This window comes from Palaemon carinicauda, chromosome 25, assembly GCF_036898095.1.
Source record: "Palaemon carinicauda isolate YSFRI2023 chromosome 25, ASM3689809v2, whole genome shotgun sequence".
NCBI classification, from domain to species: domain Eukaryota; kingdom Metazoa; phylum Arthropoda; class Malacostraca; order Decapoda; family Palaemonidae; genus Palaemon; species Palaemon carinicauda.
This window is the reverse complement of record NC_090749.1, coordinates 21,936,943-21,960,427: the sequence shown is the minus strand read 5'-3', so window position 1 is coordinate 21,960,427 and position 23,485 is coordinate 21,936,943. Positions and strand designations below refer to the sequence as shown.

The window sequence follows — 23,485 nt, the reverse complement described above, 5'->3', positions numbered from 1 at the left end:
TGATTTTGGTTTCGAGATTTCCTCCATAATGCTAAGAGCAAGTCAGACTTTCTACTACACCTGGTGGGTCTGAATTTCTTACTCTGCTTGAAAGAAATTTTTGAAAGATGTTTAGAGTCAGGAACACAGACAAGGGAATCAAGCCGTGAGCATTGTTCCATTAACAGGATCTATGGCAACATAAAATGTGAAAGGAAAATGTGTCCTAAATTGTAAGTGTTTTCTTATTTGGCATCCTGCTAAGAAAATCATAAATATCATACTAATATCAAATAGAAATCTCTCTCTCTCTCTCTCTCTCTCTCTCTCTCTCTCTCTCTCTCTCTCTCTCTCTCATTTACATTATCGTACTCCCTAAACAAGGCACACTATGATATAAGCGGAATGACCTTCCTTTGGCTTTACTGAATCTAAATCCAGACAGTTGTGTTTCCAGAGGAGTTGTTCCTGGCAGCTGGGAAAGAGCCTCCTTTGAGGAGGAGGAGGAGGTGGAGGAGGAAGAGAGGACCCTGACTCTGATGTGTGCACAGGAGACAAAGTTAACTGAAATCTTCATCCAAGTAAGCAGCTCAAAGTCAGAATGTTATGTGGACTACAATCTGTTCTCGACCCGTCGTGTTTCTTTACACTGATAAATACAGTTTCTTTTTATGTGAAATGCTATGCCTTTGAAACTTCTCTTAATTAATTTTTAATTGTATTTTTTTAATATATGAAAATGGAAGACACAAACAAAAACTCTCATTAAAGGAAAAGAATAAGAAGAGGATAACTAAGGACACAAATGAGGGAGAATTATAAACTACAGATCAGATTCTCTTTCAGATTAGATCTAATGCCAAAATAATACAAAGATTCCATCATCGTAGTACCATTACTACATCAGGTTCCCTCCTCAATAATTCGATTTATTGGTTTGAGGAATGGTTTATGGTTAATTCAAATTGATCATTTAGATGTAACTTTGCCGTCTACACTCAGCATTTAATTTTGCAACTGCAAATCATCTACATTCCCAATAGCGTCAACTTATTTTCTCTTCCCAGTTTAGTCTTCTGCTTTTCGTATGACGCCTTCCAAAGTATGCCAGTTGTTGACAAATCTGATTCCACATCATAACTTTCTGTTACTTTTTCTCTCTCTTCTCCACAATCCAATTATGCTGGATGACATCTTTTACTCTCATCTCCGAGTCTTTGAAGACTGTCGCAGTTTGTGGAAGTTTTGTCTACTAAAGTTCTGGAATCCTTTTTATGGAGTTGTCTCAAATGAATATGAAATACTCCACCAACTAAGATAAGCTTTTTCTCCCTGTGTTTTGGTCCCTCGCGTTCCAGTGAGTCTCTATTGTGGCCCATTACAGGGATTTGTTAGCTGCACAGTAATGGGATATTTAATCTATCTGACTTTGCATTAATCTATCCAAACTCTTGTTATGTATAAGTTTGATTTGTATGTTGGTCCGAATGTTGCTTGTAGGTACACTATATAATTACAAATAAACTAGAGATAAATATAATAATCAAACACACATTTCAGTAGATACTCAATGTCGTTTTAAAGACATCCCATGAGCGAAAAATGTGGAAAAATGTCATAACTGCACTTCCCATATAAAGACAAGGGAGACCAGGCAGTGGCTATCGGTGTCCCAACTCATGGTAACCCACAAACCTTCTTAACTATTGCCTAATTAAAGAGGACAAGTTTGTGTTCATTGATAATCAATTATATAAATACATGATTGCATACAGTAGGTTAGTAGCTGAGCCATAAACTTGCTTTACGTACACTAAAAAGACCATAACTAAACCCTGAATTGCACGACCACTTTCATTTACAAGTACACACGCACAAACCTACTCATTCATAAAGACACGTGGGAACATCAGACCTGTTTACTCTCGCAACTTCTACACTACATACATGTGTCTCTCACATCCAAACACATAGATTGCCAGGAGTTAATTCATTTTTTTAAAGCTATTAACTATTGTATAATATCTCTGTTGAACCATGAAATATAACTAGGAATCATACAAATATCTGAAGGACCTCGGTCTTTCTTGCAAGTGAATCTGCATCTATTGCAAAAGTTCTGAAGACTCTGGATCCTTCCAATGTTTATTGGGAGACAACAAATGAAAATATTCAAAATTTTCTGGAAGTAAAAGGGCAACAATTCTTCGGCAGTGTTATCCGCATAAAAAAGTTTCCAGGATATCAAGAATTCATTTCTGGTTCAAAGGTCAATAATGACTTTTGCAGTGGGTGGCTCAATATGATGGCTTGACTCAATCTGTTAAGATCGCCAACTTTTGCGTCAAGTTCGACATTGTTATTATCATAATTTCCATTGGTAATAGTCAGCACCAGATGGCGTTATGCTATTTAGTTAAACTGAAAATTTCAATCGAATTCTCACGATGTTAAAGATCTCTCTGTTTGATAATAAGAATTATAAAACCAGAAAATCTGTAGATCAATAATTTGCTACCTATGAATATCAACAATATTTGCAAAAGTACTTTAACCGAGTATCTAAGATCTGCGACCTTATACGCACCAGTAAAAATAGCAGGTCCTTATCATAAGAGGAAATCATTCTAGTATAGGATATTATAGTTATTCGAGTTTGTGAATCCAAGGAACAACCATTTTGTATATAACGGGAAAGGAAACGCTTCCTGGAAATTGCAAATATTTATCTAAAAATGAAGTTTTTAATGAGAAACAATACACGGATGGTTGATCCCACAGAAGTAATTCTCTCTCTCTCTCTCTCTCTCTCTCTCTCTCTCTCTCTCTCTCTCTCTCTCTCTCTCTCTCTCTCTCTCTCTCTCTCTAAGCCTTTATTATGATTCATGGAATGAAAATTGTCTTCGAAATCTCATGCAAACTCCTAAGTTATTTTTTTCAAAACTACTTCTCTAAAGACGAGAGATTTTTCTTTATTACTCGAACGGTTAGTCTGGTGACCTTTAAAGGTTTAAAGGTTGCTCGTGAATGGCAAAGGCAAGGGATACTGGTCATGCCCTAGTAGGACAATACCCTAAAGATATATTATCAATCTCATTGCCACCTCCCCATCAAGCTAAGACCAGGAAGATCCAGGCAATGGCTGCTGGTGACTCAACAAGTAGACCTACGGGCTCACCAAAACATCACAGCCTTAGCTCACAAGGATGGTGAGGTTATAGATACTACAAGAAACTATCGAGCTAGAGCGAGAAACGAGCCTCAGTCCAACAGATTGGCAAGCAGGGACATTTCTAATAAGCCTCCACTACCCATCATCTTCCAAATAGAAGAGACTGTCCTATGTTTCCTTCGTTATTCATTTTACACAGTTTCCTCTCTCACGATTCTTTAAAACAATTCATCATGACTACAATTATTGTGTAAACGACCCATTAAGGCCACCGGCGGTAATTAAGATCTTAAAATGACCTGCTTAAGATATTGAGATATCATTCAGATTCTCTCTCCTAAGGTCCCAATTTCCCTGTGGATTCATATCAGTCTAAAAAAGAAATAATACGAACTCATTTGAATAATGGACAAATGACAAAAGTCTTGCAATGATTAATTCGATAAGGCAACTCTAGATCCATTATTATTATTATTATTATTATTATTATTATTATTATTATTATTATTATTATTATTCCCCTACCTCCTCAGGTTGCACATAAAAAAACCTATTATGTTATTTGTGCCTCTTTTGTTTCACTTCCACTCTATTATTGTCTGACATTCTGAGGCTGTTATGTGATTGGTCATATTGGATATATGATTATATATTGAAATTCTCCAGGGAGTATCTCCTATAGAAGGAGAGAGAATCTTTATAAGGTAAACATTACTCTGAGAAATGTCTCATACCATTCTAGATACCATTCTAGGTAATATTGAGGCAGAAGAAATGTTCTTATCTTATCTTGACTATTTTAAATCTATTTAGTTTTGCTTCTTAAAATATTTCATTTTTCCTTGTTTCCTTTCCTCACTGGGCTATTTTCCCTATTGGAGTTCCTGGGCTTATAGTATCCTCCTTTTCTAGCTAGGGTTGTAGCTTAGCAAGTAATAATAATAATAATTTAGCTTACAACCTCCTTCAAACTAGTATAGTAGGTACAATTTATATATATTTTTCTGTTGGGGATAACGATATATGTGAAAGATTTATTTTTTTTTCCTTTGATAGAGACGAAAAATTAAAACAATTTTTGTAGTTAATCGGAAATACTATCAATGGTTTCATAGATAATAGTTTTCGAATCCAATATACATAGGAAACAACTAAAGATAAAATCCATTTCCAAGTTAAGTATCATTTCAACGAATAAAGTCATTACTAATATTTAACAAAAGGATTCAGTTTAACCAATATATCATCAGGAATATTTCTATACATTACAACATGACTTCATTGAAATACGGCTTCTAAATGAAGACCGACTACATTAGGAAACAGGTATAATATTGTTCCTCTCAGAATTAAGAATAGACTCCGAAACGGAGCAAATATTTATTCTCCGGACATCAACATTTGCCCAAAACGCATTTCTTGATGGTTGGACACCATATTCAGGTGGAGTGTTTCCTTCATTACTGACACACCGGAAATTCTTTCGAATTTTGGATGCTCACTTCCATCATCCATTTTGGACCGTAGCTTAATCATATGTTCAGGAACTATTCTAGACTACGGAATTCAGAGAGTAAATATTAGAAGTATTTGAATTCAAGAATACTCAACTTATGGTAAAGTTATGGTTTCCCTCCCTGAAAAAGAGAACTAGTATAATAGTAGCTTAAATTCTAGTTACAGCCAAAGACTATACTGAAGGAAGATAGGAAGGCTCAGGCTTTTAACACACAAATGAGTGTGCTATGAAAAGATGCCAGATACTCCCATGCGAAACGAATGGCTCCATCTGTTGAGCGAGCAACCAAACATTCAGAGCGGTAATGGTTACGGGTATATAGGATGGAAATCGATTGTAAATTTTGCGACATATTTGTTCATAATTTGCATCACTATGTCAGTATATTTTATTCATATATTCATGATATTCTTAAATTTTAGGTAACTAAATTGCAAATTATGTTTCTCAGTCTATTTTTTAGAAATTCAATAGCTATATCTCTTGATTTAGTTCAGTTTCTTGCAAATTTAAGTATTGTACAGTATATTACAACCATTTTTAAATGTTCTATACAATACCACATTCAAATAAATAATATACTGTATATCTGATTTGTTAAACTTAGCCACAAATGCTTATGTGTAGTCATACATTTACTTGCAGTATGTAGGCCACTGTAAGATGGAGAGATATTAAGTGTATAAAAACACAATTGTATTTTATCTTTTATTGAAATGGAAAAGCATGATGCTCTCATGTATAGTTTAGTATTATAAACTAATAAATGTACAATCAGAAGGATCAAAATAACACAAAATTGTATCACACACAAAAATAATCAAAAGGGGGTTGAAAATAGAAATAAGGTAGCATACAAGCCAACAAAAAATGGAAGACAAAAGAGATTTACTGTGGATGCCTTGCCTTAATCTTACATCCAACATCAGTGGGGCTTACTCATTAGCAGCACATACTGCATGTATTATACTGTTTGGTCCCACCGTTCTTTGTCCTTAGGGAACCCGTGAAATACCAAATGAGGATCGGTTTCTTTTTGTTTATGGCACACAACACACTTGTGTGACTTCTTTACTGTCGGCGCCATTTTTTCGATTGAGTCAACTGTCTAATTCTGAATATAAACAAGCAGACGACAAACGATGTATACCTACAACGCCATCTGAAATCGGAGCAACCAACTATTGTGTTCACTTTGGAGTTGCCAACTAGCGTATTAACATTCTATTTTGAGCCTTCCTATCTTCCTTCAGTATATAGTCTTTGGTTACAGCCACAGCCCCTCCATCTAGCCTACACGTAGAGGCCTTTATGAAATACATAAATGATAAGTTTTCATTAATCATAGTCATAATAAAAGTCATAAGTTAGAGAATGGCAAAGAAAAATCGTCACCAGATATTAAACGGAACTAAATTTTCCTCAATGGAAATTTCCCCACTGGCAATCTTCTCTTCCGTCTGGAGATCTTTCAACTAATAAACGGATTTTGAGCGAAGCGAAAAATCTATTTTTGGGTGAGATGGCCATGTCGTCCTGATGGAAGTTCCTATAGGGTAGCTTCCTAGGGTATATTACAACTACGGCGATATTCCCAGAGAATTTACCTTAAGGTCCCAGAATTCTAACTCCTGGAGCGAATATCCCTCCTGAAAGGGATATCGCGACATATCAGAGGACGTATTCTTGACACGCCACATGGCAATCTGCATCCCGAACAGAGATTTCGTCTCGCAGGAGGCAGTTGGCAAGAAACGAATTCGGGAAAGAAAAAGGGGGAGCCGCTCCCAAGGCTCCCTATTTCCCGATTCGTAAGCGTGCCTGGCGCCAATCCTGGCGCCATCTGTATTCCTTGTAGCGTACACGAGGTGCTACAGATACTGTATGTAGGGAGGGGTCCAACAGCCCTTTCTTAGAAAGGCAAGGGCGGGTCCATCAGGACGACATGGCCATCTCACCCAAAAATAGATTTTTCGCTTCGCTCAAAATCCGTTTTTTGGGCTCAAGCCATGTCGTCCTGATGGAAGTATACCAGAGCATTACTGTATCTGTGGATTCTCAGAACGTGCCGTACTCCCCGGATGTAATTTTTCCCGGTCGACTAGACCTAGAGACCTAAGATGTTACCGTTATACATCTTTTCAACTAACTATAAACCATGTTAGAGCTTCCTGCCCCCTACAGGGAAGAGTCCTACTAGACTCTGGAAAAGTCTCGAAGAGTACATATACCTATGTATGAATACCAGGCAAGCTAATATAGTGGTCTCGCCCTATATTAAGTGAAGCATAGTTTGAAAAGAACCACTGCGTCAATATGAAATATCGACCAGTTCTCCGCACAATACTTGTATTGGACAAAGGTTTATATCCGCATAGGAGGAAACTAGTAAAACTGCCATCGTCCCCTTATGGGACGGGGTCCTCCCGTTAAGGGAAAGCATAAACCAATGCAACATAGCTTGCATAAAGGAACAATTCTATTAGAATTATCCCAGATAAGGTACATAGAATGAATGCTCAATTATACCAATAAATTGACACAGGTGAAGGAGACGCAAGGTTCTCAAGAACAATTCATTGACAGACAATAAACAGACAGGTTAACCACATATATATATATATATATATATATATATATATATATATATATATATATATATATATATATAAGAAGAGGATAACCCAAAACTTTAAGTATAAGTATGATAGTAAACAGAACTGTTTATCTGAGAGAAAACACATTAAATGCCACTTTTAAGATACCGAGGTATCAAAGTCATAAAAGTCTGTATTACAAATCAATGACATTAGCGTTAGAAACGCTCGGCACACATGTCTGCACTTATGCTAGGTTCACCTTTGGAAATGGAACAGTCTACATGGGCAACTCAGTGCCCTCACTTAGTTTGTAGTACGGTATGTAACTACACACTCACCCTGGAATTAATCGTCCCAATTAAAACCACTGTTCCTCGCAGAGTTAAACAGTAGGGTTAACAACGCGACCCAGTGCTACCACAGATCTATTTAGTTCCTCTACTTGCTTCGCATAGTGGCGAAAGAACACTCTGGAAGACTTCCAGCCAATGTATGAACGGATATGTTCAAAATCCATAAAATTAAAGAAATTTAAGGATGAGGCAACTTTCCTCGGATCGTGACCTGCGGGTGTACTGTCAGGATCCGCTCTGCGAATAAAATATGTGATTTTCGCTCTGAGTTGATTCAGAGATAAATTTGAGCCTGATGTTTCTCCCCTGAATAGTTGACCACCCTTGAAGTCTGAAGTTCTATGAAGATAGACCTTTAGGCATTCTACTGGACATAGAGATGCATCTTCTTTCAGAGGGCAGATTCTCCAGGGACCCCACCTGTTGGTGGGTAACTCATTCTTGGCGAGAAACGTAGGATCCGGAAACAGGTTCAGTTCTCCCCCATCCAGGAACTGAACACGACCTGCCTCTCTCGAGAGGGCTACAATCTTACTAACCCTGGCCCCGGACGCGAGTGCAAATAGGAAAATAACTTTTTGTGTCAAATCCTTTAACGCACATTCTTCATTGCACAACAGAGAAGCGAAATGAAGAACTTTGTCTAAAGACCATGAAATGGCCTTTGGAGGTGCTGAAGGTCTGAGCCTAGCGCAGGCTTTCGGAACTTTATTAAAGATCTCGTTACCTAGGTCGACCTGGAAGGCATATAGAATGGGTCTTGTCAAAGCAGACTTACACGCTGAAATCGTGTTAGCTGCCAATCCTTGACCATGGAGGTGGATGAAGAAAGATAAGCCGAAGTCTGTCGAGATCTCCTGCGGATTCTTCGCCTTGACAAAGGCCACCCATTTTCTCCAAGATGACTCATATTGCCTTCTAGTAGATTTGCACTATGCTGGCTTTCGAAATCCCGAAACGCTTTCTCACCGCTAGGGAGAGAAAATCATGAGCTGCAGGGTCCGGGTTTTCTGTAATGAAGCGCAGACAGTCGACTTCTGGACTCGCTGGGTCAGAACTGGATCTGGTAGCGGTACAAACTTCAGCTGTAGTTCCAATGCCAGGGGGAACCACACGCTGTTCGGCCACTTGTGGGCTACTATTGCCGCTACCCCTTTGAAGGATCTCTGTTTGTTGAGGACCCTCAACAGAAGGTTGTGAGGAGGGAACAGATAAATCCTGGACCCTCTGTTCCAGTTGAGGGACATCACGTCCACTGCTTCCGCTAAGGGGTCCTCGTACGGGGACACGTACAGGGGCAACTTCTTGTTGTCTTTCGTCGCAAAGAGGTCTATCTGCAGTTCTGGGACTTGATTCAGAATGAAGGAGAATGATCCTGCGTCTAAGGACCATTCCAACTCTATCGGTGTGAACCTGGATAGAGCGTCCACTGTCACATTGCGGACTCCTTGAAGGTGAACTGCCGACAGGTACCACTTCTTCTTTTCCGCCAATCGGAAGATGGCCAACATCACCAGGTTGAGAGGTGGTGACCTCGATCCTTGTTGATTCAAGCATCTCACAACTACCTCGCTGTCCATCACCAACCTTATGTGGATCGAGTGACGCGGGGAAACTTTCTTTAAGGTAAGGAGCACTGCCATAGCTTCTAGAAAGTTTATGTGAAAGGTCTTGAATAGCTTGGACCAAGTCCCCTGGACTTTTTTCCGATGAGAGTGACCTCCCCATCCCTCCTTCGAGGCGTCTGAGTGAATCGTCACCGACGGGGGAGGTGGCTGAAGAAGAACCGACTTCTTTAGAAGTCTGGCTTGGGACCAAGGCCTGAGAAGAGTACGTAGCCGAAGCGGAACTGGTCTTCTCAGATCTCTTCGCACGATTGATGCAAAACTTCTCCATACTCCGGTTGCATCCTTTAGCTGTGCTCTTAGCACTGGGTCTGTCACCGAAGCAAACTGGAGAGAGCTCAGCACCCTCTCTTGTTCGCGTCTTGATATCCTTTCGGAATCTAGAAGTCTCTTGACAGAACCCGCTATCTCCTTCCTTTTCTTCGCCGGGATGGAGAAACGTGGTGACAAAAGGTCCCAGTGGATTCCCAGCCACTGGAACTTTTGAGATGGAGAAAGTCGAGACTTTTATCTGTTGATCTTGAAGCCTAGATACTCTAGGAACTGGATCACCTGCAGGGAAGCTTGCAAGCATTCTGTCTCGGATGCTGCCCACACCAACCAGTCGTCCAGGTAGGCTACTACCTGAATTCCCTTTAGGCGTAATTGTTTGAGAGCTACGCTCGCAAGCTTCGTAAAAATCCTTGGGGCTATGTTTAGCCCGAATGGCATGGCTCTGAAGGCGTATAGTCTTCGTTGTAGCCTGAACCCTAGGTAGGGGGAGAGTCGACGGTTGATTGGAATGTGCCAATAGGCGTCTGACAAGTCTATAGAGACGGAATATGCCCTCTTGGGCAGTAAGGTCCTTATGTGTTGCAGTGTTAGCATCTTGAATTTGTAATACACTATGAACTTGTTGAGTGGCGACAAGTCCAGAATGCCTCTGAGCTTTTCCGAGTCTTTCTTGGGAACACAAAACAGCCTCCCTTGGAATTTGATGGACTTCACCTTTCGGATCACATTTTTCTCCAACAGTTCTTGAACGTACTCCTCCAGAACGGGGGTGGAGTGTTGGAAAACCCGAAGGCCCGGGGGTGGAGTGCTGTACCAGCTCCAGTCCAGTCCATTCTTGAGTAGGGTGTGGGCCCAGGGATCGAAGGTCCACTGATCCCGAAATTTCAGAAGTCTCCCTCCTACCGGTATCATCCCGCTTGGACTGCCGTCCCGAGGTCTTGCCTCCCTGACCACGACCACCCCTGAATCCCCTTCCCCTTGAGGGGCGCCCAGACGAGCCTCTGGCTGCCCCTCTAGGCTTTGCTCGAAAGAAAGTAGACTGCCCTTCGAACGATGGGGTGAATGCCGTGGACTGTGTCGACACGGCCTGGGGTACCCACTGAAAAGTGGTCGGGGTTTGTGCCATGATCTGGGGCACTGGAGGCAATGGCAATTGCAGTTGCTGTTGCTGTCTAAAAGGCTTGGCTGGCCGAGACGGTAGCCTAGTCCTCATAGTCTTCCTCTTTGGTTGAGGACCTTCATCCGGGGAAGACTTTCTTTTGATAGCCAGGCCCCACTTCTGGAGAAGGTTTCTATTCTCCAAGGCGGCCTTATCAACTACTTCTTTGACCAAATCGGTAGGGAAAAGGTCTTTGCCCCAAATGTTGGAGGAGATTAGTTTCCTTGGCTCGTGCCTCACCATAGCCGAGGTGAACACGAACTCCCTACCAGTTCTCCTCGCCTTGACGAAGCCATAAAGGTCTTTCGTCACTGTGGCCAGATGAGTCTTGGCCACCACCATGAACATTTCATGGACCTTGGGGTCACTTGCCATCGTCTCAAGAGTAGTCTGAAGAGACATTGAGGCAGCCAGTCTTTCTTTTGTCTCGAACTCTCTCTGCAAGAGAAAGTCCGACAGCTTAGGGAGGTCCTCGCCGAACTGACGTCCGGCGATATCAGCCTCCAACTTTCCAACTGAGAACGTAAGATGGACGTCCTTCCAGTCTTTGTGGTCCATAGGTAGGGCCAGCGACAAGGGTTTACACTCCTTCAGGGAGGGGCAAGGCTTGTCGGCCTCGACTGCTTTTAGTACAGCCGCAAACCCTTTCTGTTAAAAGGGGAAGGCTCTAGCAGGAGAGGACACAAAGGAAGGGAGCTTCTTGCTCAATGCAGCTACTTTTGAGTTAGAGAAGCCCCTCTCTTTCAACGAGGATGAAAGCAGAGCTTGAGCCTTAGTATGGTCCATCACTATGACCTCCTTCGGCTCTGTCTCCTCCTTTGAAGCTGGTTCCTTCCTCAGCCGGACATAACAGTCCGGATATGATTCCTTGCTGGGCCAGAATTCCACCTCCTCTAAGGGAACTGAGCCCAGCTTATCCGAGATGACGATCTTTCCAGTCGTCAATGGCATGTGCTCAGCATACCTCCATGGGTTAGCATCTGAGCACAAGGGAAGGTCTTTCACATTGAGCCTTTTCTGGAGCCCATGTGATTCTGCAAGGCACTGCATCCGCCGTTCCATAGCAGCCGCCTTCTCCTGATTCTCCTTCTGCATTTGTTGGATCATTCCAACAATCGAAGAGAGGGCCTGTCCCAGCTCTACTGGGAGACCGGCTGATGTTGAGGGAATAGGCTCCGGAATCTGAACCGGAGTAGCCGACACCTCGTCAACCTCTTCCTCTACGACGTCCGGGGCTTAAACCTCATCCTGGCCTTCTGCCAGGAGGTCTTCTTCCAAACGCTCGTCCACGTCAGACATCCTGTCATCTAACTGGATGTCTTGCATCGCGACCGCGACTTCAGCATCCACCTGGATCTGACCTTGGGGGATCTCCTCTTGAGGCTGGGGAATCACTGCATCAGCTAATGCCTTAGGGAAAAGATACGCCCTCATCTTCTCACTTGGAAGATAAGGGCCAGAGGTGTTCTTTTGGAAGCCCCTTACCCAGGTACGAAGCTTCTCCCTTGCTATGTCCCTTGATTCCGCAGTCCTAGGGGAATCAAAGGCCTCAGTAATCAGGTTTGTGCACACAATACATACCTGAGGGTCCCAATACTGGAGATCATCCTTGGAGACAGCGCATGCTTCGTGTCTCCTAAAAAACTCATGTCCGCAGAGGTTCTTGCTGCGGACGTTGCAAAAAACATTTCCGCACTTCGGAGGGTCCCCCTGTAAAGAGAAGAAATTTCCATGAGTATCAAGTGAACTATGTATCACTGAATATGCATAGTATAGCATAACAATTCATAAAGGAAAGACACACACTTGTGTTTCCCTCACAACCCATTGCTGCAGCCTTCCAGATAATAAAATCAAATGGTTAATCTCTTCTATAGTAACCAATGCAAGGTTTCCAAAGGAAACAGGTGGAGCTCACACCTAAGCAATGATTTTAAAATCCTGGATAGTAGACAGGAAAGAACTCACTTTCCTATCTGTAGGGCAACAGCAAAGGACTGTGCAAGAAAATACAAAAGTGTTAGAACACACAGTGCTGTACCAAAACCCATACCATAGTTTTCTTCTTACTGTATATGTTATACTGAAGAATACTAGTACAGTATAGGAGGATACGTGCCGGCCGGCACTTGCCGGCCGGCACACACCATAACTAGCTTTAAAGTATACTACTTAACAGCTATAAGGCGGCAGAACTCTGGTTCAAGTGCATGTGCCGGCTGGCAGCAACTTCCGGCCGGCAACAGCCAATGTCGCCGGCAACTACACAAGGTAGTACCCCGCTGCCGGTCACACTCTTGGTGACCAGCAGACAAGGGCTGACATTAGCCGGCCGGCAAAGGTACAGGACCGATGCCAGCCGGCAGCAAAAGAACCAGAGGACTACACCCACCCGGCTGCCAGCCTCATAGGCCGGCAGCCGGGTCAGGTACAGCACTAGAAGAAAAACAGGATGGATGCCGGGATAAGAGAGTACACTACCTCCAAGCCCGGCAATCCGAAAGAGTGCATATAAGGAAGGGGAGAATATAATTCAGGCTTCCTGACCAATGCCGTCTGGCTCTACAGGCAGGCATGGATGAGGGACCAAGGGAGGTCCGGGCAGCACTCAAAATATAAGACCCTTGCCGGCCGGCAGCTCTGCCGGCCAGCAGGGGGCTGAGTCAATTCCACATCCTAACCTATTCTAGGTCCAGATGTAGAACGACGTACAGTACTGTAATGGCTAGGCCATTACGGAGATAGAGGGGGAAGGGACAAAAGAGGGTCCTACCAACCTTGCTTTAGTGACGGATCACCCGCAGCCAAGAAACTTATCTTAGCCTAAGGGAGATCCAAGGGGGGAGGCCAGCAATACTTGCCAGCTCCTAGAGCACCAAAGCAAGGAAGGTGTTGCCACTCCCAGGGAAAGAAACTTATCCTCCCCCGAGAACAGCAACAAGGGCTAGTCTGGTAGATCACAAAAGAAGGAATCATATCCACAGAAACCTTCGGTAGTGACCTAAGGAGGCTAAGCCACCTTTGTCTGTGTCAGGCCAGCAAGGGAGACTCTACCCCAAGCCAGACAAACACAGACCCAGACTAAAAAACTCTGTTGTTCTGTCCCTCTTTGAACCAGACTTACTGGAACAGGAAGGTACAGTAACACCCCAGTATAGTTTTATCGAAAATAAATTCGGAAAAAACCACTTAGGGATAAGCCCAAGGCTCAAACAGAGGGAAAGGGATTGCAGACCTTCTCCGAAGAAAAGAAAGCAACCGGGGAGTATGAGAAAGTATACTAAGGCTCCATAAGCAACTTAGCCTAGGCACCAAGAGAATCGATTACCTAAATCACCGAAACTCACTCGTATACTATCTTGGAAATATTCCACACAATCTTAAATGTATAAAACATAGTCTAAAGCTTCAATAAAATTTTAATACACTCGGAAAACCCAAAATCATGCATGAAGTATTAGGACCAAACGACTAGGCTACATGGCCTAGCGTAGGCCAGAATGGCGAATACTTCGCCAAAATAATACTAAGCACGAAAGGAAATCCTATGTAATGCTAAATAGCTAAAATTTATTAAAGCAAAACAACCGGGAATGTCGCTCTGACTAACTAAACTTATACCTAGCGAGCGACAGCGTCCATGACGCCTCCGGTAGGCTACGGCTCTTGTAACAAAGATTAATCCTATAAATCACTCAAAAATTTACCAAGAGCCTACATTTATATATAAAAGACATGGTACTCAACTTATCAGAGGCCGACGAAGACGGAGAAGCCATGAAAAGCAGAATAAATCCAAGATTTGCGAGAAACACAGGAAAAAACACCGAGTTGTTAAGCTACGCAAAAAGGAATACAGATGGCACCAGGATTGGCGCCAGGATTGGCGCCAGGCACGCTTACGAATCGGGAGATAGGGAGCCTTGGGAGCGGCTCCCCCTTTTTCTTTCCCGAATTCGTTTCTTGCCAACTGCCCCCTGCGAGACGAAATCTCTGTTCGGGATGCAGATTGCCATGTGGCGTGTCAAGAATACGTCCTCTGATATGTCGCGATATCCCTTTCAGGAGGGATATTCGCTCCAGGAGTTAGAATTCTGGTACCTTAACCCTGGATAGGTACGCTCCTCGGACACCCCTTTAAGGGTATACTCGGACGCGAACGACCCCGACGCCAAAAAAAATTCTTAAAAAATCAGTTTTTGCAGTAACCTCCTTTTTTCTTTTGCCAAAAAAAACTTCAATGAATGCTTAAAACAACTGTAAAGATAAATACTACTCATCTGCAGAAAAACTATTTATTTTAAATATTTTAAAAAATTAAGTAGAAAAAAAAAAGACCTGACATAAAAATTCATAAAAAAAATGTTTATACATATATACACAAATCCTTTTAGGAATTGATTCTTGAATGTTTAGGACACATCTTGATGTATTTTGGATGAAGTCAGACCCATGGAGGTGAAGATCTGAAATGAGAAAAAAAGGGTAACTTTTTTTGGCCAAAAAAATTTGTCCAAATTTCATGAATTTTTTTGGGTACCCAAATGAAATAGGAAGTGTCTAATTTTTTTAGGGAATAAACATATGTTATCCTAAAATAGAAATATGTAAAAAAATCTTCATTATTTTGTAAATTACATTTATATCAGGGGCCATATCTAAAGGTAATTTTTTGAGTACTTAGAAATTTCGTAAAAAAATACATATATTTAATATATAATATGATATTTATGCAGGTAAAAATATACCAAAATATCACAAATTCTATAGGGAACAAGAATATATATAGATAGGGCAGCTTACGCTTCGGATATGTCCACAAAATGGCCGCCAACCACACTGACTCAGACTCCCTAATCTGCCACTTGAAATGTAGGAAGGGTATGTCAATTTCAAGGTGTTATTTACTAATCTAATTATTATTGGATATGCATAAAAATTGTATGGTGGGTTGCTGGATAATTGTCGATTATTTTACGACTATAAAATTAAAATTCTGACCCAAAAAATTTTTTTTGAAGGGAAATAAAATCAAAAAAAAAAAAAAATGTAAAACAATATAATATTTTAGCTAAAAAAATTTGATGATATTCAATCAAAAAAAAAGTAAACAAAATTTTCCGACAAATAAACATCTAGAGGAATCATTACTCTGTGATAGTTCCTTAGTACGTAGTAATTTTGAAAGAATTGGGAAAAAACGAAAAAATGGCAATCACCGGAAAATCGAACACATACCTATATATACGCCATATCTGGCTAAAAAAAAGATAGGCATGGGTAGCCAGATCATCTAGAAACACTTTCCAACACTATAAAAATATAAGTTTTGCGACACTACTTGCCAATTCCTTACGGTAACATGACTAAGCAAAAAAATGCAAAACAAATAAAAAGGGGCACTCGCGGAAAAATGGCTAACATTCTAATATACGGCATTTCAGAAAAAAAAATTCAGCCACGTGCTAGGCAAACCATCAAGGCACATTTTCCGACAAATAAACATCTAAATGAATAATTACTCTGTGATAGTTCCTTAGTACGTAGTAATTTTGAAAGAAATGGGAAAAAACGAAAAAATGGCAATCACAGGAAAATCGAACACATACCTATATATACGCCATATCTGGCTAAAAAAAGAAGATAGGCATGGGTAGCCAGATCATCTAGAAACACTTTCCAACACTATAAAAATATAATTTTTGCAACACTGCTTGCCAATTCCTTACGGTAACATGACTAAGCAAAAAAATGCAAAACAAATAAAAAGGGGCACTCGCGGAAAAATGCCCAACATTCTAATATACGGCATCTCAGATAAAAAAAAAAGACATGCACGTGTTAGCCCAACCATCAAGGCACACTTTCTAACACATAAACATGAAAAAAAATCAATAATATACGGCAATTCCTTACTACGTAGTAAATTTTTACAAATATTGAAAAAAAACAGAAATTGGCAACCGCAGTTAAATACCCAATATACCAATAACTACGTCGTATCTGACAAAAACAAAATCACGCATGGGTAGCCAGATCATCTAGACACACTTTCCAACACTAAAAAAGCAAAAGTTTTACGATACTATTTCGCAATATCTTACGGAAAAATGACTTGGCAAAAAAATGAAAAAAAATGAAAAAGGGACACTCGCGGTAAAATGCCCGACATTCTAATATACGGCATCTCAGATAAAAAAAAAGACATGCACGTGTTAGCCCAACCATCAAGGCACACTTTCTAACACATAAACATGAAAAAAAAAATGAATAATATACGGCAATTCCTTACTACGTAGTAATTTTTACAAATATTGAAAAAAAACAGAAATTGGTAACCGCAGTTAAATACCCAATATACCAATAACTACGTCGTATCTGACAAAAACAAAGTCATGCATGGGTAGCCAGATCATCTAGACACACTTTCCAACACTAAACAACCAAAAGTTTTACGACCCTATTTGGCAATATCTTACGGAAAAATGACTTGGCAAAAAAATGAAAAAAAATGAAAAAGGGGCACTCGCGGTAAAATAGTCCTCGTGGTGATGAACGACATTTTAACTAAAAAAAAAATCATGCACATGGTAGCCAAACAATCCACCAAGACTTTCCACAACTGATAACCTATACAAGTTGCACCATTCTACGACAATTTCATAATACGTAATAACTTTGATAATTATGCAAACTACCTTAGAACGGTAAACTCGGTCGCGCTCGACCCCGACGCGTCTCAGAAATCGGGGAAGGAGTACAGCTACAGCAATGCACATCTGAACACTACTAGAGCGTGTAGGGGAGACACCTCCTGCAGGTCGATCACCCACAAATTCAGTCACGGGGGTGAGTCACGTGAGAAAAACCTGTTTTTTTTGACGCTCGGGGTCGCAAACGACCCATCGTACCTATCCAGGGTTAAGGTAAATTCTCTGGGAATATCGCCGTAGTTGTAATATACCCTAGGAAGCTACCCTATAGGAACTTCCATCAGGACGACATGGCTTGAGCCCAAAAATTTCTGGTTGACACAAATGAAGAATTCGGTTTGTATAGAAAACATTTCTTAAATTCAGAATACTATGAGAGGATAACAGATAAGATTGTGTCAAGGACCCATTAAGGCCACCAGCGTTAATTTCGATCTTAAATGACCAGTTAAAGATAATTCGTCATCGTTTAGATTCTCTTTCCTGAAGTCACGATTTCCGTGAGGATTCATTCCATCCTTGAGATGGATAATACTAACTCATTAAGATAATGGATTATGACAAAAGTCTTGACGTCATCACTAATTCGATAAAATTACTCTACATTAATTATTATTATTATTATTATTATTATTATTATTATTATTACTTGCTAAGCTACAACCCATATAAGACCAAGGACTTAAACCGGGAAAAATAGCTTAGTGAGAAAAGGAAATAAGTAAATAGATAAACGATATGAGAAATAATGAAAAAGGAAAATGAAATATTTTAAATGCTGTATATGGAGAGAGAAAAGTTATCAAATAGTGGAAAACTATAGCAATTATAGATTCTTTTCTTCCTTATCTACAGTGGCAATTTAGTTAGATTGAGAGAGAGAGAGAGAGAGAGAGAGAGAGAGAGAGAGAGAGAGAGAGAGAGAGAGAGAGAGAGAAGGAAATCAATTAAGTCAATAAAGGCGAGAGACAATAGATAGGAAGATTATGAACAGCAAATGGTTCTGTTCGCTATTTTTGTTTTTTCCGTAGCTTCTGAATGATGCTCCAGGTATAACAAATTCCAAAGAAAATCCTACGGTCTAGCTGTGGAATACCAAACACAGTTGCTGGAACGTTGGCTTTATTCGGCTTAAAGCTGTGGCAAGGTGTTGGCCAAGCCGGTACAGTGTTAGAGACTCAATGTTGCCAAGCAAGCATACAAACACCACCAATCACAGTTACCAATTCACACCACATTTACCCCTACTGAGAAGAAGAATATACAGTACAGTACACATTCGCATCATAACAAAACATGAATTCACTCAGATTTCACATCAATTGCAATAATTATTCTTACATCGCATTTGCATTACAAAGCTCACCTTATTGCCACTACAAATTTCATATTCACATTAAAAAACTCATGAGTACTTATTTTATTCGATAATTGGGATCATCTCACTCACATAAAAAATACATTGGTAAAAATGGACATTTTCACTACTAATTCACAATGAACACATTAACATAAGGACTCTTACTACTAATACTACTCCCACTCATCTATGACAGAATCTGAGAGATAGCCTCAGAGGTTGGCGTTTCTGCAGATGTTCCTTTCGACAGTGCTTTTCCTGGGGTGGGCAGTTCTGTGGTTTGTTGCAGTTCAGTTGCAAGCTCCCTCCCCGGGACTTGTTCTCTATCCACTCGACTTCTTTCCGTTCTCTGGCTGGGGTCTCCAGGTGGGAAAGGGGGTTCCTTGACTGATGAGAGTATTACCATTTTCTCGCATGTTGAAGATGTGACGCTTCCTTTATCGTGTCAGGTGTTTGAACTGAATACTTTAGCTGCATGAGCCAGGTGATGAGTCGACACAATGGATTCCATGCCGTCTTGGTGCGTAACACAAACCCATTGTGGGTTGACATGCAGAAGTCTAACTTCCTCGACCTCTGGTTCGTACTTGAATTTCCTAACCATTTACTTTAGAAGAGCTTGCTCATTTTCTGTCATCCACGATGGAGCCGCCTGCCCGTATGTTGCTTCCCTGGGGTGCAGGAACATGCGCTCATGCGGTGTTGAGTTCGTAGCGATGCAGAGAAGGGACCTCATGCTGTGTAGTGCTTGATCCAGGACAGCCTCCCACAAATCTATAGGGAGGGAGAGAGAAGCAATAGCTGGCCTTACGGTGGACCACAAAGTTCCATTGGCTCTCTCGATCTGGCCATTGCCACGGGTGTTAAACGCAGACAAGTAACATGTAGTCACTCCACGGTAATGAAGGAGCTTTTGGTACTCTGACGACCCGAAAGCAGGTCCCGTGTCTGAATGAATGTACTGGGGCAGGCCCCAAACTGAAAAGAAAGTAGACAAACATTTAATAGAGGTACTCACTGAGGTGTCTTCTGTTGTAAAGGCGAACAGAAATCTGCTGTACTCGTTGCTTATGTTGAGAATATACCTGTTCTTTGTGGTGGACGGCATTGGACCTTTGAAGTCGATAGCCAGATGCTTTAATGGCCTAGTAGCTTTTATCAATGTTCCTGTCTCGTTGAAGAACTTAGGTTTGATCTTAGCACAGGTTTGACATTTACATATGACAGTCCGAGCTTCTTCAATGGTAAAGGGTAAGTTTCTCTGTCTTATGATGTGGGTCATCCTTCTGATTCCGGGGTGACACAGGTGCTCGCGAAGCTGTGTCAGCTTGTCTCCTTGAGTACAGGTAAGTGAAGCCACACATCCCGAGGCATGAGAGAGAGCGTTTGCTTCTTGGTTCTTTGGTCCAGGTCTCTATGTGATGTCGAAGTTGGAACAACTCAGTTCCAGCCTCTACCACATTATTTTTTAATTCTTGATTTTGCCATGGTTATTGGCGTCAAACATCGGTGCGATTGCTGATCAGTTATGAGTCTAAATTTACGTCCTAGCAGAAAGTGCCGCCATTTCATGATGGCTTTTACGATAGCATATGCTTCCCGTTTTACTGTCAATTGTCGTTTCTCCAATTCTGAGAGCGAGGGAGAAAAGAAGGCCACCGGTTTTCCTTCTTGTGTCAGTGAGGCTGCAACGGCGTCAGCAGAGGCATCTGTTTCGACTACAAAGACTGCTTCGTCTTCTATAGCAGCAAGTGAAGCTCGAGATATTCAATTTTTTAGTTCTTCGAGTGCTTGTTCTGCGAATTTGGCCATCAGGAAAGTTTTCACTTCAAATAAAGATCGAATTTTCTGGGAGAAGTTCGATACCCACTTCGCATAGTGGGATAAGAAACCTAACATCCTTTTGAGATTAGGGGTACTGTTCGGAGAGTTTATATCCAGCAACAGACGCATTCTCTCCGGGTAAGGTAGGACTTGGTGATCATTCACTACATGGCACAAAATTGAGATTGATGTTTGAGCATACACACTTTTCTTGTCATTTATGGTAAGTCCATACTTCAATGCAGTTTCTTGAAAGCATTTCATATTTCTGTCATGTTCTTCACGTGTGTGACCGCAGACCATGATGTCATCTATGTAGGCGAACGTACCCTCTAGTTGTTCCTTACCAATAATTTCGTCGAGAACTTGCTGAAAGCAGGTAGCCCCGTTGATTACTCCAAAAGGCAAACGCGTGAATTCGAACAGCCTTCCATCTGCTTCGAACAACGGGAATTTCCAATCAGCCATGTTCAATGGTATTTGATGATACGCTGCCTTCAAGTCTATGAAGCTGAAGTAGCGATAAGTAGAAATTTTCTCAATCATCTCGGTGATCCCTGGAACAGGATAAGCAATTAGGTTGGTGAATCTGTTTATGGTTTGTGAGTAATCTATGACCAATCTTTTCTTATCACACTGATCAACGAATGCCACTTGAGCTCTCAACAAACTGCGACTCGGTGTGATGATGCCCTCCTCTAGCAGCCTTTTTACTTTTTTCTTGATGAACTCGGAGTCCTCTTTGGAATAACTTCTGTATTTCACCTGTATCAGGTGACAGTTGACTGTTAGATTGCCGAAGATGGCTGGCGGTTCAATTTGAGCCGCAATCAGAGCACAAGGTGACTAGATGCTTAGCTTCAAAGGCGGTAGCGTCCCACCAAAGTCTACGCTGACTTGCTTGTGTAACTGTAGGAAGTCATGTCCCTATACGACTGGAGCAACGCAATCATCCATCAAGTGCAGACAGAACTCAGGGTATACTCTTCCACTTATGGTTAAATTGTTATTGCATCACTTGTTAAGTTTCATTGTCTGTTTAGCATTAGCCATGGTTATGCTGCAGGCTGAGGAACGAGTCACGGAGTTTATAGCCCTAGTTACTTTGGCATCTATAAAGCTTTTAAATGCTCCAGTGTTGACCAGCCCGTCCATGGCCTAGCCTCTATTGAGTTCTACAGGTAGGACAGTTCTCTAAACACTTCATAGTGCAGGAGAAGCTGCAGCCACAGCGGCCCCTGTTATGGAAGCAGGGATGGACTGTGGGAGGTTGTCTGGGACTATTCCAGCTACAAGATTAGAGTTAGTTGATTCACCATTTTTGTTCCATTGTTTTCTTTGTGACTTGCAGACACGAGTATAATGACCTACCTTCTGACAGTTGGAACATGAGGCTTTCCTGGCTGGGCAGTGGACTCTGGGATGTAGGGATCCTCCACAAAAGAAGCACCTCCGACCGCTGACGGCAGCAGCACACTCACTTGGATTCGGGGAGTCACTCATTTCAATTAGAAAACTGTTGGATCCATTTCGGGTTTTGCCTGTTCATCTATCAATGCTGCCACTGTGGTATTGGTTTCACTTGGATAAGACGCCGAATGCAGTTGAGCCATTTCCAGTGCACGGGTTTGTTTCACAGCTGGGGATAAGTCCAAGTATAAGTTCTCTAACAGTCTCTGTCGGATTGCATTAGATGCCATACCCGTGATGTAAGAATCTCTGATGGCCAGTTCTTCAGCCTGAGCGGCTGTACAATCAGTGAAGCTACTTTCCGAGGCAAGACCTTTGAGGCTATCCAAAAAAAAGCATCAGTGCTTCGCCACTCTGTTGCTTGCAGGTGGCTAATTTGTATATGGCAAACACCTCACTTTTTTGTTTCACAAATTTAGCCTTCAACAGGCTTATGGTAGTGGCATATGTGGTGGCACTTTTAATTATCTTTAACAGTTTACAAGATACGTGAGCACGAAACAAGGCCAACTTATCTGTATTTAAGTCTAGGTTGATGGCCGCACAGAACACCTCAAAGTTATCATGCCACATAATCCATTTGTCCTCCGCATCGGCTGATTCTGGGTCCACGTCAATCGGGCTGGGACTCAGAAACTTGTGCATGGTGAATATTAAGCCAAATAAATTATGGAATACCGAACACAGTTGCTGGAACATTGGCTTTATTCGGCTTAAAGTAGTGGCAGGTGTTGGCCAAGCCGATACAGTGTTAGAGACTCAATGTTGCCAAGCAAGCATACAATTACCAGCAGTCACTATTACCAATTCACACCAGACTGGCATGAAAAATTAAATACATATAAAAGAAATAACTGGCCTTCATTGGTTGTTAAAGTCAACAGAAAGGTAATTATTTACAAGCTTAAATTAATGAGGTAAGTAAATTAACGTGATAAACATAAATCAGTCAGTTTAAACATTCAATATCGCATTACCGTTTGGAACAGAAAGAAAAACGACTCCTTTTACAAATCATTGGTATTTTTCATAGGTAAAACGCACATACTAGAGCTCAAGAACCCTTGCAGGGTAGAACTTTCTCGCTAAAAATAATTGGTTATAGATTTGCCTTTGTTTGTTGCAGGATACCGCAAATATTACTTACTAATACATCTGTTTGCCTATCAAAGTAGGGACTTGATCATTCTCCAAAATGGGCAGTGTGCGAGTTTTATGGACGACTTGACCAAATGCTACGAATGAATTTACAAAGATTCAAATTTCATAATTCCACATGGCAATGGTGTCTGATCCAGTTCGAAGGACAACTAAAATTTAGAATTTGCATTGATGAGTAGGAAATGATTCCAGGAAAACCTCCAAGCTCCCATTTCCGAATTCCTGGCTTGGAGAAGTAGAGCTTCAGCACTCTCACATTCAACAAACCTGAGAGATG

The 23,485-nt window shown here is 41.4% G+C and overlaps 1 protein-coding gene across 1 annotated transcript; it reads right to left on the bottom strand.

The window, feature by feature from the left end:
• Nucleotides 1-22,085: 22,085 nt before the first annotated feature.
• On the bottom strand, nucleotides 22,086-22,692 carry LOC137618917 (uncharacterized). The gene is made up of 2 exons (XM_068349120.1): nucleotides 22,446-22,692; nucleotides 22,086-22,324 (listed from the first exon to the last, which is right to left on the bottom strand). The coding sequence occupies exons 1-2, from the start codon at nucleotides 22,690-22,692 to the stop codon at nucleotides 22,086-22,088; spliced, it is 486 nt and encodes a 161-aa protein (XP_068205221.1).
• Nucleotides 22,693-23,485: the final 793 nt, after the last annotated feature.